This window comes from Panulirus ornatus, chromosome 49, assembly GCF_036320965.1.
Source record: "Panulirus ornatus isolate Po-2019 chromosome 49, ASM3632096v1, whole genome shotgun sequence".
NCBI classification, from domain to species: domain Eukaryota; kingdom Metazoa; phylum Arthropoda; class Malacostraca; order Decapoda; family Palinuridae; genus Panulirus; species Panulirus ornatus.
The window spans coordinates 9,203,097-9,218,967 of NC_092272.1; the positions used below are offsets into that span (position 1 = coordinate 9,203,097).

A 15,871-nucleotide genomic window follows, 5' to 3' on the forward strand; every position below is an offset into this window, starting at 1 on the left:
CTTGTGTCTCCCCTGATGATGTGATAATTACACGAAAGCGCACCTGGGAACTTATCGTGTTTCATTTTCCCCGTGGACTCATAGGAATATCTTGATCACGCGCAAAATTGTGATATTTTCTAATATATATCTATAAATCTATCTATGTATACATCTATATATATATATATATATATATATATATATATATATATATATATATATCATAGAACATACAAACCTCCAACAGTCAGGATCGAACCCGGGACCCCTGTACAAAAGGCGGGAATGCTAGCCGGTAGGCTATGGGCCCATAGCCTAGCGGTTAACATGCCCGCCTCTTGCACAAGGGTCCCAGGTTCGATCCTGGCTGTTGGAGGTTTGTATGTTCTATGAAGGTGCGCGTTCATATACACTTTATTCGTATTCATATACCTCCGCGTTGTACAGTCAGGTTCGGTAAAACGCTATCAGCTGGCTATGTGTTCTGTTCGGAAATAACCGGTATAGACCCCGTTGCTCACCACTGTGAGACGAAGGGTATTCGAGTACTTAGTATTTCGAATAGTTGTTTCCTATTAAACAGTCCCATAGCCTAGCGGTTAGCATGCCTGCCTCTTGCACAGGGGTCTCGGGTTCGATCCTGGCTGTTGGAGGTTTGTATGGTATATATATATATATATGATGATGATCACACTAGTTCGTGATGATATTGGTGAAAGAGATCAGATAATACTCTCTCTTTTGTTACTTTACACAATACACATGTTTCGCGGAGACAGTTTGCCTCACCAGGTGTGAAGAGTTCGTACATTTTGAGATCCCAACACCATCACACGGCCTTGTACATCCATCCTCAACATGCCAGAGTATACGATGAACTGAACGTTGAAGGGGAAAGTGAGGAGGGAGGAAGTTGGGGTGCCTTATGGTAACGGGAGGTTGTGTGAGGGTGGTTGGCATCGCGATGCACAGGCCAACAAACACCCAACACAAACACACACACACACACACACACACACACACACACACACACACACACACACATATACACACACACACACGGACACACATACACACACACACATACACACATACACACACACACACACACACACGCACGCATACACACACAACCTACATAAACATAAGCCACCATCATTTCATCGTATTCATTATCACACATTTTGCCTTCGGATTCAAAGTTTCCTTAAAAAGCAATATGATAAATAATCATCTTCTTAAGGTATCATTTCAAGCTTGATAATGAATAAGACTTGAACACTTATTACATAAGCAGTGCCATAGATACGTTTGATAGACTTGATAGATATATCACCTCCAATCCTAGACTGACATTGTCTGCGCCTCGCCTCCTTATTTAACATGAAAATTATATAACAACTTTCTCTTTGAAATATCTCTATATCTTTCTACTCTAACAACACTCAATCGTCTGTTGCTGTTTAGGTTCCCTCTTATTCCTCAGTATATCATCTGATTCATTGTATTCAGTGTCTCTCCTTATCTCTCCCCCAGGGTCGGCGAGATGGTCTCTCCCGTTGGCATTCATCCCCGGGGCAGTAAGAGGAAGTCCCCTGACGTCACTTCCTCTCGGGGCGGGAAGATGGCATCTCCAAGTGTCAGATCCTCGACGTCTAGGGCAATGGCATCATGTCCCAGTGTCACCTCTTCCTCCAGAGGCATCAAGGCGGCGTCTCCTGGAGTCATTTCATCCCCCGAGGGCAAGAAGATGGCGTCTCCTGGTGTCATACCCTCCGGGGGAGGGAAGGTGGCATGTCCTGGTGTCACGTCTTCCCCCAGGGGCAGCAAGATGACCTCTCCTGGTGGCACTCTGACCATAGCCGCCAACACCCTCCTCATCACCTCTCAAGTCATCCTCTGTCTCGGCTCACCCACTTCCCAGACCTCCGGACCCGCGTCTTCCAGCCCACAATCCTCGTCTTTCCACTACGCGCTCAGCAGTCTGCACGGCTCTCCCTCCCCTCACCGTGGCGTCACCAGTCCACATTCGAATCCCAGTCACCCCGGCACCAGCCAGCCGGCAGTAGAGTCAGGACTTCCCGCCGACGGTAACCTCACAAGCACAGAGAAAGTGGCACTAACAGAAGGCCATTATAACGACGTCCGCTTCACCGATTTTTCAAGATTCAGCCAAGCGTTTAATCTCACCTTACCTCCCAGCCTCCAGACTCCTCGCCTGGAAAATTCTACGGCGAGATCGGGTGAGGGAAATTCTTGGATGAACGGGAATGAAACTGGAGGAATTAATAGTCCAGGAGGTAATCCAGGCGATGATGAAGAACGAGTGAGAGAGTCCAAGAAACATGAGGTTGTCCAGTCCAAGAATGGAAGCCGAATTGATGTCATTCAAAGACTCTTTAACCACAGCTTCCAGTCTACTTTACCAGACCTACAAGAACATACTGCTGACACTCACACAGCTCCCTCTGGAGACACGCACTCCCTCCAGACGTGGGGATTATCGAAGAAAGGGACCCGTTTGTCTACAATCCCAAAGGACGAAACATCTGGAAGAGTCACAGATAATACGATAGATACTTTTGGTGTGAGGGAAGTAAGAAACCTTAAGACTCTTCATCATTTATCGTCGGTGCGAGAGGATGAAGACAGCTTAGCCTCCTTGGAAAGTCTCCCAAAACCCGGAACAAAAGTTTCCTTCTTACGAAGTACGACTCGCTTCACTGGACCTCCTGTCACTCGACCACGAGGTGAGGAACCTGCTTTCATTCACGTCAGGGAGATGATGGTGAACTCACCGAGGAGCCTTGAGCAAGAGTACCCAAGTGAAGACAGCACTCTCGAGCAGGAGGGGGTTCCGAGTGAAAACAACCACCTACAGGAGGCCCTGAGTGAAGACCGCCGTCTACTGGAGGGACCAAGCGAAGACCACCTCCTACAGGAGGGCCTGAGTGAAGACCACCTCCTACAGGAAGGCCTGTGTGAAGACCACCTCCTACAGGATGGCCCGAGTGAAGACCAACTCCTACAGGAAGGCCTGAGTGAAGACCGACGCCTACTGGAGGGCCCAAGTGAAGACCACCTCCTATAGGAAGGTCCGAGTGAAGAACACCTCCTACAGGAGGGCTCGAGTGAAGACGGCCACCTACAGGAGGGCCCGAGTGAAGACCACCTCCTACAGGAGGGCCCGAGTGAAGACCACCTCCTACAGGAGGGCCCGAGTGAAGAAGACCACCTACAGGAGGAAGACAATAGTGAGAAGCGTTATACACTACTAAGACCCAATGAACAAAAGACCAAAGTAGAACAGGAAAAGTTTAAGGAAGACCTTCATCTTGTGCAGGAACACACAAGCAAAGAACACGAACGTCCAAGAAAAGAACACCAACTAGAACCCGAACACGCAAGCAAAGAAAGCCATCCAGAATATAAGCATGAAAGCAAAGACGGCCACCTAGAACAAACACACACAAGCAAAGACGTCCATCTAGAACAAACACACACAAGCAAAGACGTCCATCTAGAACAAACACACACAAGCAAAGACGTCCATCTAGCACAAACACAAGCAAGCAAAGACGTCCATCTAGCACAAACACACGCAAGCAAAGACGTCCATCTAGAACAAACACACACAAGCAAAGACGTCCATCTAGCACAAACACACACAAGCAAAGACGTCCATCTAGCACAAACACAAGCAAGCAAAGACGTCCATCTAGAACAAACACATGCAAGCAAAGACGTCCATCTAGAACAACCACACACAAGCAAAGACGTCCATCTAGCACAAACACAAGCAAGCAAAGACGGTCACCTAGAACAAACACATGCAAGCAAAGAACATCATCTGGAATATAAATATACAAGCAGAGGTCATTATATAAAGCAGAAGAGCAGTAACAAGGATCGCCATCTAGTCCCAGCCGGAGTCAACGAAGTGCTTTTGCCTGATGCAGTAATGGCTAACTCGGACGTAGGCACCGGCAGCAGTAAGACTAGGGCGAGGCTCCCGAGCCCAGTCTTGAAGCACCACATTAAGGAGGGAGTCAATGGCCCTTCGATGACCACAGTCCACCATCAGCTTCGCTCCGCCCACACACAACTGCAGCAGCACCACGCCCATGTTACCAAAGGCTCTGACAATTCCATCTTGGACGAGCGATCCCCGAACGACACGCAAACATCCCAATGGGCAGTTTCTGAGTGGAAGAAAATGAACCTCGCGAAAAGGAAAAGAAACTCAACCCCGCTCAAAGACTCGTATGGGAAAATCTTAAGAATCCACTGGACCAGCATACCCCAAAATGCCACGATGAAGCTCTTAAAAAGCAACGAGACATCATTTCTGGAAACTAATGATGATATTTCAGAAGCAAGAGCACTCCCCACTCCTTGCACATCCTCAGCTTGTAAGACCTCGGCTGAGGAGGGTGCACGGATCGGTGGCCAAGTGGAGGAGACTCAGCCAATCGCCACAGCAGTTCTCCGTCAGTCTCTACAGCCACTGAAGCCAGCCTCTAAACAGATGGCCGACGATCTTATTGACGTCGACGAAGATACAGAAGAAAAACTCTCTCGTTTCTCAGAGAACCATCAGCCTCACCACATCTCGAAGGTTCTACGAAGACAAGAGCTTCGGAGGAACGTAGTTCACGATACAGATCAGGAACGAGTGACGGTAAAACCTAACCCCAAGAACCTTGAACCAAAGCAAGACAGGTGGAGTCCACACATTAGGAAGGCTTGAAGGTGGGGACGATAGCTCTAAGGCACAAGAACAAAAGATCCTTGTCTCGTCACCCGACACAAAACACGGAGACTTGAGAACCCTCACGCCTAGTCTTCAGCAGTCATCCCTAAGAAAACCTGAGGCCAGCACTGAGGATCTCTCCCCAAAGCACAAAAGAGAGCAAAAGAAAGATGAGAGACGCGAGGGAGCAAGACCCCAAGCGAGAAGCCCTCTTGACATCCAAAGTACCAACCACTCGAAGGACCCACGAAGGAGAAGAGTAAAGAGGAACGCGGCAATGGTGCCTGACGCCATGGCTGACGCAGCGTTGGTTCCCGATGGTTCTTCGAGGGCACCAGTCCCAAACAACACCGAATACCTCCCGGAGCGTTACCATAACCTCCTTCAGATGGGGAGTCGTGGGGTATTCCGCCGCCTGGGGACGGAACCAAGGTCCGGCAACACGGCTACAGCGGCGAGACAAGGTGGCAATGCTAGGATCACCGAGGCGATGAAGACCTCAGGAACCTCCCCCGAAGACGGTCCAAAGACTTCGATAAATTCCTCCCGCGATCCCCACAACTCTGGGGACTTGGGGATCCCACGTGAGACCCATCAGGGGATCCTGTCGTCTACAGGATCCCTACCAGGCAAGAATAATAGTGAGACTTCGCATTCAATCCCACCTAACATCAGCCACGGCCCTGACTACAGCTATCTGCCTCCTGGTTTTGGGGGTATCGACAATGGTGAAGGGTGCAGCTGTTGGCAGACGCACGACGACAGCTTCATGAAGGAGATTGAGTGTCGCTGCCAGGGAGAACATGTCGTACAGTTGCCCACCAACCTCTCCACCAACGTGGATAGACTGTGAGTACCCAAGCTATGAATAAAGACAGACAGTATGAATTAGTTACATGTGTATGTATGTATATGTCAGAGTGTGTACATATATGTATACCTTGAGATGTAAAGGTATGTATATGTGCGTGTGAACGTGTATGTATGTACATGTATACGAATAAAGTGTATATGAACGCGCACCTTCATAGAACATACAAAGCTCCATCAGCCAGGATCGAACCTGGGACCCCTTGTTCAAGAGGCAGGCATGCTAACCGCTACGCTAAGGGACTGTATAATAGGAAACAACTATTCGAAATACTAAGTACTCGAATACCCTTCGTCTCACTATGGTGAGCAACGGGGTCTATCGGTTGTTTCCGAACAGAACACATAGCCAGCTGAGAGCGTTTTACCGAACCTGACTGTACAACGCGGAGTTATATGAATACGAATAAAGCGTTCATATACACTTTATTCGTATTCATATAACTCCGCGTTGTACAGTTGAATAGTTGTTTCCTATTATACAGTCCCTTAGCCTAGCGGTTAGCATGCCTGCCTCTTGCACAAGGGGTCCCAGGTTCGATCCTGGCTGATGGAGCTTTGTATGGTATATACATGTGTATGTGGGTGGGTTGAGCCATTCCATCGTCTGTTTCCTTGCGCTACCTCGCAAACGCGGGAGACAGCGACAAAGCAAAATAAATAAATAAATATATATATATATATATATATATATATATATATATATATATATATATATATATATATATATGTATATATATAAAACGTGTGTGTGTGTGTGCGTGTGCATGAGTTTATTAATGGAACTACCTTGATTAAGGTATTCAATTGCCTGTGGCGTAGCAATTACCATAAAAAGAGACACAAATGTAAATGAACCCAGGGGCCAACGACGTAAAATTCCTTAACCATCCCATTACGAACTATCACCCTCAGCATTCAACGAATATCATACGCATTTTCCTCTTTAAGACGTTTAACGAAGATAAGAATTGGTATGCAAAATGGAACATCACCATACATAGGATTGAGACTTATTTGTATCCAGATGGAATCTATTGGGTGGTTATAGGTTCAAGGATGTCATATATCATTTACCTTTTTATATATGATATCTTCTCAATCATATCATATATAACTATTTTACGATGAGTTTTTTTTATATTTTTTTCTTAAGTTCGGCGAAAAGGCGCGGGCAACTGGGTACCCTGATGAAGGCCATTTCATATACGTTGTATATATATATATATATATATATATATATATATATATATATATATATATCGAGCAGCCTCCAAGGAAGGATGAACAGCTGGGTTAACTGCCGCGACTAGGCATCGTACCTGTGTTAACTCGATCCCTGGGGTGGCCCGTGAACGCGTCATGGTCAGCAACGCTAACCGCTGTACCACGGAGGCCCACTAGTTAATAGTTACAAAATAATATGGTGAAAATTAGATTATCCAAGACAACCAGTTATAATTCTTAGAATTTCTCTCTCAAAAAGATTATGGTGATTGAGCTTATCTTGTATATATGTATAGATGGTGATTTTTCTTTGAAACTATTCGCCATTTCCCGCATTAGCGAGGTAGCGTTAAGAACAGAGGACTGGGCCTTTTTTGGAATATCCTCACCTGGCCCCATTCTCTGCTCCTTCTTTTGGAAAAATTAAAAAAATAGAGAGGGGAGGATTTCCAGCCCCCCCGCTCCCTCCCCTTTTAGTCGCCTTCTACGACACGCAAGGAATACGTGGGAAATATTCTCTCTCCCCTATCCCCAGGGATAAAAGATGGTGATAGATGGTGCATTTTGAACTGAGGGAGGTGATAGTGTTGGTACTGGTGAAGCACAGTTCTCCAGACCTTGTGTGGTACTGGTGAAGAATGATTCTCCAGTACTGGTGATGGTTTGCTGTGGTACTGGTGTGGTACTGGTGTGTTACTGGTGTGGTACTGGTGTGGTACTGGTGATGGTACTGGTGTGGTACTGGTGATTGTCTGGTGTGGTACTGGTGTGGTACTGGTGACGGTCTGGTGTGGTACTGGTGTGGTACTGGTGATGGTCTGGTGTGGTACTGGTGATGGTACTGGTGTGGTACTGGTGTGGTACTGGTGATGGTACTGGTGTGGTACTGGTGATGGTCTGGTGTGGTACTGGTGTGGTACTGGTGATGGTCTGGTGTGGTACTGGTGATGGTACTGGTGATGGTACTGGTGTGGTACTGGTGATGGTCTGGTGTGGTACTGGTGATCGTACTGGTGATGGTACTGGTGTGGTACTGGTGTGGTACTGGTGATGGTCTGGTGTGGTACTGGTGATGGTACTGGTGTGGTACTGGTGATGGTACTGGTGTGGTACTGGTGATGGTACTGGTGTGGTACTGGTGATGGTGCTGGTGATGGTACTGGTGATGGTACTGGTGTGGTACTGGTGATGGTACTGGTGATGGTACTGGTGTGGTACTGGTATTGGTACTGGTGATGGTACTGGTGTGGTACTGGTGATGGTCTGGTGTGGTACTGGTGTGGTACTGGTGATGGTACTGGTGTGGTACTGGAGTGGTACTGGTGATGGTACTGGTGTGGTACTGGTGTGGTACTGGTGATGGTCTGGTGTGGTACTGGTGATGGTACTGGTGTAGTACTGGTGTGGTACTGGTGATGGTACTGGTGTGGTACTGGTGATGGTCTGGTGTGGTACTGGTGTGGTACTGGTGATGGTCTGGTGTGGTACTGGTGATGGTCTGGTGTGGTACTGGTGTGGTACTGGTGATGGTCTGGTGTGGTACTGGTGATGGTACTGGTGTGGTACTGGTGATGGTACTGGTGTGGTACTGGTGTGGTACTGGTGTGGTACTGGTGTAGTACTGGTGTGGTACTGGTGATGGTACTGGTGTGGTACTGGTGATGGTACTGGTGTGGTACTGGTGTGGTACTGGTGATGGTCTGGTGTGGTACTGGTGATGGTCTGGTGTGGTACTGGTGATGGTACTGGTGTGGTACTGGTGATGGTACTGGTGATGGTACTGGTGTTGGTACTGGTGTGGGTACTGGTGATGTCTGGTGTGTCTGGCGTGGTCTGGATGGTCTGGTGTGGTACTGGTGATGGTTGGTGTGGTACTGGTGATGGTACTAGGTGATGGTCCTGGTGTGGTACTGGTGATGGTCTTGGTTTGTTGGTACTGGTGTGGTACTGGTGATGGTCTGGTGTTGGTACTGGTGTGGTACTGGTGATGGTCTGGTGTGGTGACTGGTGATGGTACTGGTGAGGTACTGGTGTGGTACTGGTGATGGTCTGGTGTGGTACTGGTGTTGGTACTGGTGATGGTCTGGTGTGGTACTGGTGTGGTACTGGTGATGGTCTGGTGATGGTACTGGTGTGTGGTACTGTGTGGTACTGGTGATGGTCTGGTGTGGTACTGATGTGGTACTGGTGATGGTCTTGGTGTGGTACTGGTGTGGTACTGGTGATGGGTCTGGTGTGGTACTGGTGTGGTACTGGTGATGGTCTGGTGATGGTACTGGTGAGGTCTGGTGTGGTACTGGGTGATGGTACTGGTGTGGTACTGGTGTGGTACTGGTGATGGTATGGTGTGGTACTGGTGATGGTACTGGTGTTGGTCCTGGTGATGGTACTGGTGTGGTACTGGTGATGGTATGGTGTGGTACTGGTGATGGTACTGGTGTGGTACTGGTGATGGTACTGAGTGGTACTGGTGATGGTCTGGTGATGGTACTGTGTTGGTATGTGTGGTACTGGTGATGGTCTGGTGATGGTACTGGTGTGGTACTGGTGTGGTACTGGTGATGGTCTGGTGTGGTACTGGTGATGGTACTGGTGATGGTCTGGTGTGGTACTGGTGTGGTACTGGTGTGGTACTGGTGTGGTACTGGTGTTGGTACTGGTGATGTACTGGTGATGGTCTGGTGTGGTACTGGTGATGGTACTGGTGTGGTACTGGTGATGGATCTGGTGTGGTACTGGTGATGGTACTGTGTGGTCTGGTGTGGTACTGGTGTGGTACTGGTGATGGTACTGGTGTGGTACTGGTGTGGTTACTGGTGTGTACTGGTGATGGTACTGGTGTGGTACTGGTGTAGGGTACTGGTGTGGTACTGGTGTGGTACTGTGATGGTATGGTGCTGGTCTGGTGTGGTCCTGGTGATGGTACTGGTGATGGTCTAGTGTGGTACTGGTGTGGTACTGGTGATGGTCTGTGATGGTATGGTGTGGTACTGGTGATGGTCTGGTGTGGTACTGGTGTGGTACTGGTGTGGTACTGGTGATGGTACTGGTGTGGTACTGGTGTGGTACTGGTGATGGTACTGGTGTGGTCTGGTGTGGTACTGGTGTGGTACTGGTGATGGTCTGGTGTGGTACTGGTGATGGTACTGTGTGGTACTGGTGTGGTACTGGTGATGGTCTAGTGTGGTACTGGTGTGGTACTGGTGAGGTACTGGTGATGGTCTGGTGTGGTACTGGTGTGGTACTGGTGATGGTCTAGTGTGGTACTGGTGTGGTACTGGTGATGGTCTGGTGTGGTACTGGTGTGGTACTGGTGATGGTCTGGTGTGGTACTGGTGTGGTACTGGTGATGGTACTGGTGTGGTACTGGTGATGGTCTGGTGTGGTACTGGTGTGGTACTGGTGTGGTACTGGTGATGGTCTAGTGTGGTACTGGTGATGGTACTGGTGATGGTCTGGTGTGGTACTGGTGTGGTACTGGTGATGGTCTGGTGTGGTACTGGTGTGGTACTGGTGTGGTACTGGTGATGGTACTGGTGTGGTACTGGTGATGGTACTGGTGTGGTACTGGTGTGGTACTGGTGTGGTACTGGTGTGGTACTGGTGTGGTACTGGTGTGGTACTGGTGTGGTACTGGTGGGTACTGGTGATGGTCTGGTGTGGTACTGGTGTGGTACTGGTGTGGTACTGGTGATGGTACTGGTGATGGTCTGGTGTGGTACTGGTGTGGTACTGGTGATGGTACGGGTGTGGTACTGGTGTGGTACTGTGTGGTACTGTGATGGTACTGGTGTGGTTCTGGTGTTGGTACTGGTGATGGTACTGGAGATGGTACTGGTGTGGTACTGGTGTGGTACTCGGTGTGGTACTGGTGATAGGTCTGGTGGGTACTGGTGATGGTCTGGTGTGGTACTGGAGTTGGTACTGGTGATGGTACTGTGTGGTAATGTGTGGTACTGGTGATGGTACTGGTGTGGTACTGGTGATGGTTCTGGTGTGGTACTGGTGTGGTACTGGTGATGGTCTGGTGTGGTACTGGTGATGGTACTGGTGTGGTACTGGTGTGGTACTGGTGATGGTCTGGTGTGGTACTGGTGATGGTCTGGCGTGGTACTGGTGTGGTACTGGTGATGGTCTGGTGTGGTACTGGTGTGGTACTTGTGTGGTACTGGTGATGGTCTGGCGTGGTACTGGTGTGGTACTGGTGATGGTCTGGTGTGGTACTGGCGTGGTACTGGTGTGGTACTGGTGTGGTACTGGTGATGGTACTGGTGTGGTACTGGTGTGGTACTGGTGATGGTCTGGTGTGGTACTGGTGTGGTACTGGTGTGGTACTGGTGTGGTACTGGTGATGGTCTGGTGTGGTACTGGTGATGGTACTGGTGTGGTACTGGTGTGGTACTGGTGATGGTCTGGTGTGGTACTGGTGATGGTACTGGTGATGGTACTGGTGAGGTACTGGTGAAGTACTGGTGTTTCGAATGACATCCAGTGGTTTGGGAGTAGAATAACAAATATCATTGAGTAAATTTGAATAGATTGTTAACAGTCCGGCTGGTTAGATAACTCGAAGATAAAACTACATGTTCTAATTACATGTTGAGAACTACAGATGTCACCCCCAAAGACATATGCTAAGCACATTCCTCTTCCCACAAAGCCAGCTCAATATCTCACCTCCACCCACATTACCCAGGTCGATCCTCCCCCACCTCGTCTGCCGTGGGGGGAAAAAAAGAGAGACGATTATGTCCTCATTTCATATTAATTATTCTAATCATAAATATGAACTTAAAACGGGATGGGTCATGGCATTAACATCTGCATAATGTGTGACGGAGAGACAAAAAAAATATATGCTGGTAGTGGAGTGTGTTGGGATCACGTCAGTCACCTGAACCTCAGAGAGACATTTGCATAATAGGGACGAGAGGGCGAGAGAAGGAGCACGAGGAAGACACAGGGAAGATGATGAAGTAGAAAGAAGAAAGATGCAGTTGGTGGAGGAGCGGTAAGGGAGAGAGAGAGAGAGAGAGAGAGAGAGAGAGAGAGAGAGAGAGAGAGAGAGAGAGTCTTGAGACAACAGGAGGTAGCGTGAGAGCTTGTGGGAGACGGGAGTAGACAGACCAGGTAGACAGAAGTAGACCCGATGACAGGAGTAGCGAAAAACGAAGTGATTTACGAAGAAAAAATAGATGAAGGATTGATATGAGGAAGACGAGAGAGAGAAAGAGAGTGTGTGTGATGTACATAGACGACATAGAGAAATGAAAGAGAATTGAACCAAAGACGGAGTTTTGGTGATGCTGTCCAACAGAACAAGACTTAGTCGTGTTGTGTGTCTCACATCCATCACAGGGAGACGCAGCCTCTAAATAATTTCATGTGATATTTGATTCATTGCATCAGTTATTGGTAGATCTATGCATGGCCTCCGTCGCTGCGCCAGGGCGCTACAGTTCAAACATCCGGGTAACCTGCTCTGACCATGACCCACTTCCTGCCTCGTAAACCCAGTAGAAAGCCAAAGGGAAAGCCATGTAGTGACTTAGGTTGTCTCCCAGTAGTCTTGTATAATCAAATACACAGAGAATTGTAGCATCAGTAGTAGTGAAGGTTTATACAAGCTGGATAGCTTCATTGATGATAAGATTTGCAAGCTGTTCCCTTTCTTGTCTACAAAATAGTTTTTGCGATCCGCTTGTTGCCAGACTTGAACGCACCTGACCTACATTCGGGTGGTCACTTGTTTACCAAATGGAGTCCTAGCTACGTCTCTTCGTTGTATATCAACTGATTGTTATATTTCTTTCTTGTATCTCCCCTGATGATGTGATTATTACACGAAAGTGCACTTGGGAACTTATTGTGTTTCATTTCCCATATAATATCATCATAAGGGCCTATAGAATTTGTTGATATTTGAGACCATGTATATATTATGAATCAATTCTGCCGTTTCCACATTCAGCGCAGATAATTAGCTAGTCGTTATTCAAACAAATCCTATTACATATAAATATAGTTTCCTTCTGGGCGAAAGATTAGGTAATTTAATGATTACATACGTCGAATAATAATCTGCGGTATATCATGTCAATTGATTTATACTTATTGCTCAGTAGATCCATGTAACTAGAAACAGATGTGGTATTAATATTATTGTCCGCAAATCCCCACACCTGATTGATTGGGTGGTCGAACACATAATCTGGGGATCTTTGAAATGAAACGCATTATGTTAGTCCATAACAGGCGCTACTTCGCAAATGAGCGAAACGGCGTACAAGAATTACAAATGTATATATATATATATATATTCTCAGTGAATATAGGTTTGCGGCAGGGGTGTGTGATGTCTCCATGGTTGTTTAATTTGTTTATGGATGGGGTTGTTAGGGAGGTAAATGCAAGAGTTTTGGAAAGAGGGGCAAGTATGAAGTCTGTTGGGGATGAGAGAGCTTGGGAAGTGAGTCAGTTGTTGTTCGCTGATGATACAGCGCTGGTGGCTGATTCATGTGAGAAACTGCAGAAGCTGGTGACTGAGTTTGGTAAAGTGTGTGGAAGAAGAAAGTTAAGAGTAAATGTGAATAAGAGCAAGGTTATTAGGTACAGTAGGGTTGAGGGTCAAGTCAATTGGGAGGTGAGTTTGAATGGAGAAAAACTGGAGGAAGTGAAGTGTTTTAGATATCTGGGAGTGGATCTGGCAGCGGATGGAACCATGGAAGCGGAAGTGGATCATAGGGTGGGGGAGGGGGCGAAAATTCTGTGGGCCTTGAAGAATGTGTGGAAGTCGAGAACATTATCTCGGAAAGCAAAAATGGGTATGTTTGAAGGAATAGTGGTTCCAACAATGTTGTATGGTTGCGAGGCGTGGGCTATGGATAGAGTTGTGCGCAGGAGGATGGATGTGCTGGAAATAAGATGTTTGAGGACAATGTGTGGTGTGAGGTGGTTTGATCGAGTGAGTAACGTAAGGGTAAGAGAGATGTGTGGAAATAAAAAGAGCGTGGTTGAGAGAGAAGAAGAGGGTGTTTTGAAGTAGTTTGGGCACATGGAGAGAATGAGTGAGGAAAGATTGACCAAGAGGATATATGTGTCGGAGGTGGAGGGAACGAGGAGAAGAGGGAGACCAAATTGGAGGTGGAAAGATGGAGTGAAAAAGATTTTGTGTGATCGGGGCCTGAACATGCAGGAGGGTGAAAGGAGGGCAAGGAATAGAGTGAATTGGAGCGATGTGGTATACCGGGGTTGACGTGCTGTCAGTGGATTAAATCAAGGCATGTGAAGCGTCTGGGGTAAACCATGGAAAGCTGTGTCGGTATGTATATTTGCGTGTGTGGACGTATGTATATACATGTGTACGGGGGTGGGTTGGGCCATTTCTTTCGTCTGTTTCTTTGCGCTACCTCGCAAACGCGGGAGACAGCGACAAAGTATAATAAAAAATAAAATAATAAATATATATATATATATATATATATATATATATATATATATATATATATATATATATATATTTTGAATCATATATATTTATTTATTTATTTATTTTGCTTTGTCGCTGTCTCCCGCGTTTGCGAGGTAGCGCAAGAAAACAGACGAAAGAAATGGCCCAACCCACCCCCAGACACATGTATATACATACACGTCCACACACGCAAATATACATACCTATACATCTCAATGTACACATATATATACACACACAGACACATACATATATACCCATGCACACAGTTCACACTGTCTGCCTTTATTCATTCCCATCGCCACCTCGCCACACATGGAATACCATCCCCCTCCCCCCTCATGTGTGCGAGGTAGCGCTAGGAAAAGACAACAAACGCCCCATTCGTTCACACTCAGCCTCTAGCTGTCATGCAATAATGCCCGATACCACAGCTCCCTTTCCACATCCAGGCCCAACACAACTTTCCATGGTTTAACCCAGACGCTTTACATGCCCTGATTTAATCCACTGACAGCACGTCAACCCCGGTGTACCACATCGATCCAATTCACTCTATTCCTTGCCCGCCTTTCACCCTCCTGTATGTTTAGGCCCCGATCACTCAAATTCTTTTTCACTCCATCTTTCCACCTCCAATATGTTCTCCCACATCTCTCGTTCCCTCCACCTCCGACACATATATCCCCTTGGTCAATCTTTCCTCACTCATTCTCTCCATGTGCCCAAACCATTTCAAAACACCCTCTTCTGCTCTCTCAACCACGCTCTTTTTATTTCCACACATCTCTCTTACCCTTACATTACTTACTCGATCAAACCACCTCATACCACACATTGTCCTCTAACATCTCATTTCTAGCACATCCACCCTCCTGCGCACAACTCTATCCATAGCCTACGCCTCGCAACCATACAACATTGTTGGAACCACTATTCCTTCAAACATACCCATTTTTGCTTTCCGAGATAATGTTCTCGACTTCCAAACATTCTTCAAGGCTCCCAGGATTTTCGCCCCCTCCCCCACCCTGTGGTTCACTTCCGCTTCCATGGTTCCATCCGCTGCCAGATCCACTCCCAGATATCTAAAAGACTTTACTTCCTCCAGTTTTTCTCCATTCAAACTTACCTCCCAATTGACTTGACCCTCAACATCTAGTGTACCTAATAACCTTGGTCTTATTCACATTTACTCTTAACTTTCTTCTTTCACACACTTTACCAAACTCAGTCACCAGCTTCTGCAGCTTCTCACATGAATCAGCCACCAGCGCTGTATCATCAGCGAACAACAACTGACTCACTTCCCAAGCTCTCTCATCCACAACAGACTTCATACTTGCCCCTCTTTCCAAAACTCTTGCATTCACCTCCCTAACAACCCCATCCATAAACAAATTAAACAACCATGGAGACCATACATACTAACCTATTTATCAATTTGGTGATAAACACGAGGAAAATGAAACACAATAAGTTACCAAGTGCACTTTCGTAGAGTGATCACAATGGTGTCTTAGCTACGTCTTATCCTTGTATATCAACTGACTGTTCTACGTCTTCTA

At 47.1% G+C, this 15,871-nt stretch overlaps 2 protein-coding genes across 2 annotated transcripts in view; both read left to right on the forward strand.

Annotated features, from left to right (window-relative positions):
• Positions 1–3,267, forward strand: part of LOC139764389 (uncharacterized) — a 61,551-nt gene extending 58,284 nt beyond the window's left edge. The window contains exon 2 of the mRNA XM_071690950.1: positions 1,519–3,267. Within this exon, the coding sequence (XP_071547051.1) occupies positions 1,529–3,073 (1,545 nt within the window). The 5' untranslated portion in view covers positions 1,519–1,528 and the 3' untranslated portion in view covers positions 3,074–3,267. The remainder of the gene's footprint in view (positions 1–1,518) is intronic.
• Positions 3,268–5,007: 1,740 nt separating this feature from the next.
• Positions 5,008–15,871, forward strand: part of LOC139764259 (uncharacterized) — a 73,159-nt gene continuing 62,295 nt past the window's right edge. The window contains exon 1 of the mRNA XM_071690755.1: positions 5,008–5,584. Within this exon, the coding sequence (XP_071546856.1) occupies positions 5,013–5,584 (572 nt within the window). The 5' untranslated portion in view covers positions 5,008–5,012. The remainder of the gene's footprint in view (positions 5,585–15,871) is intronic.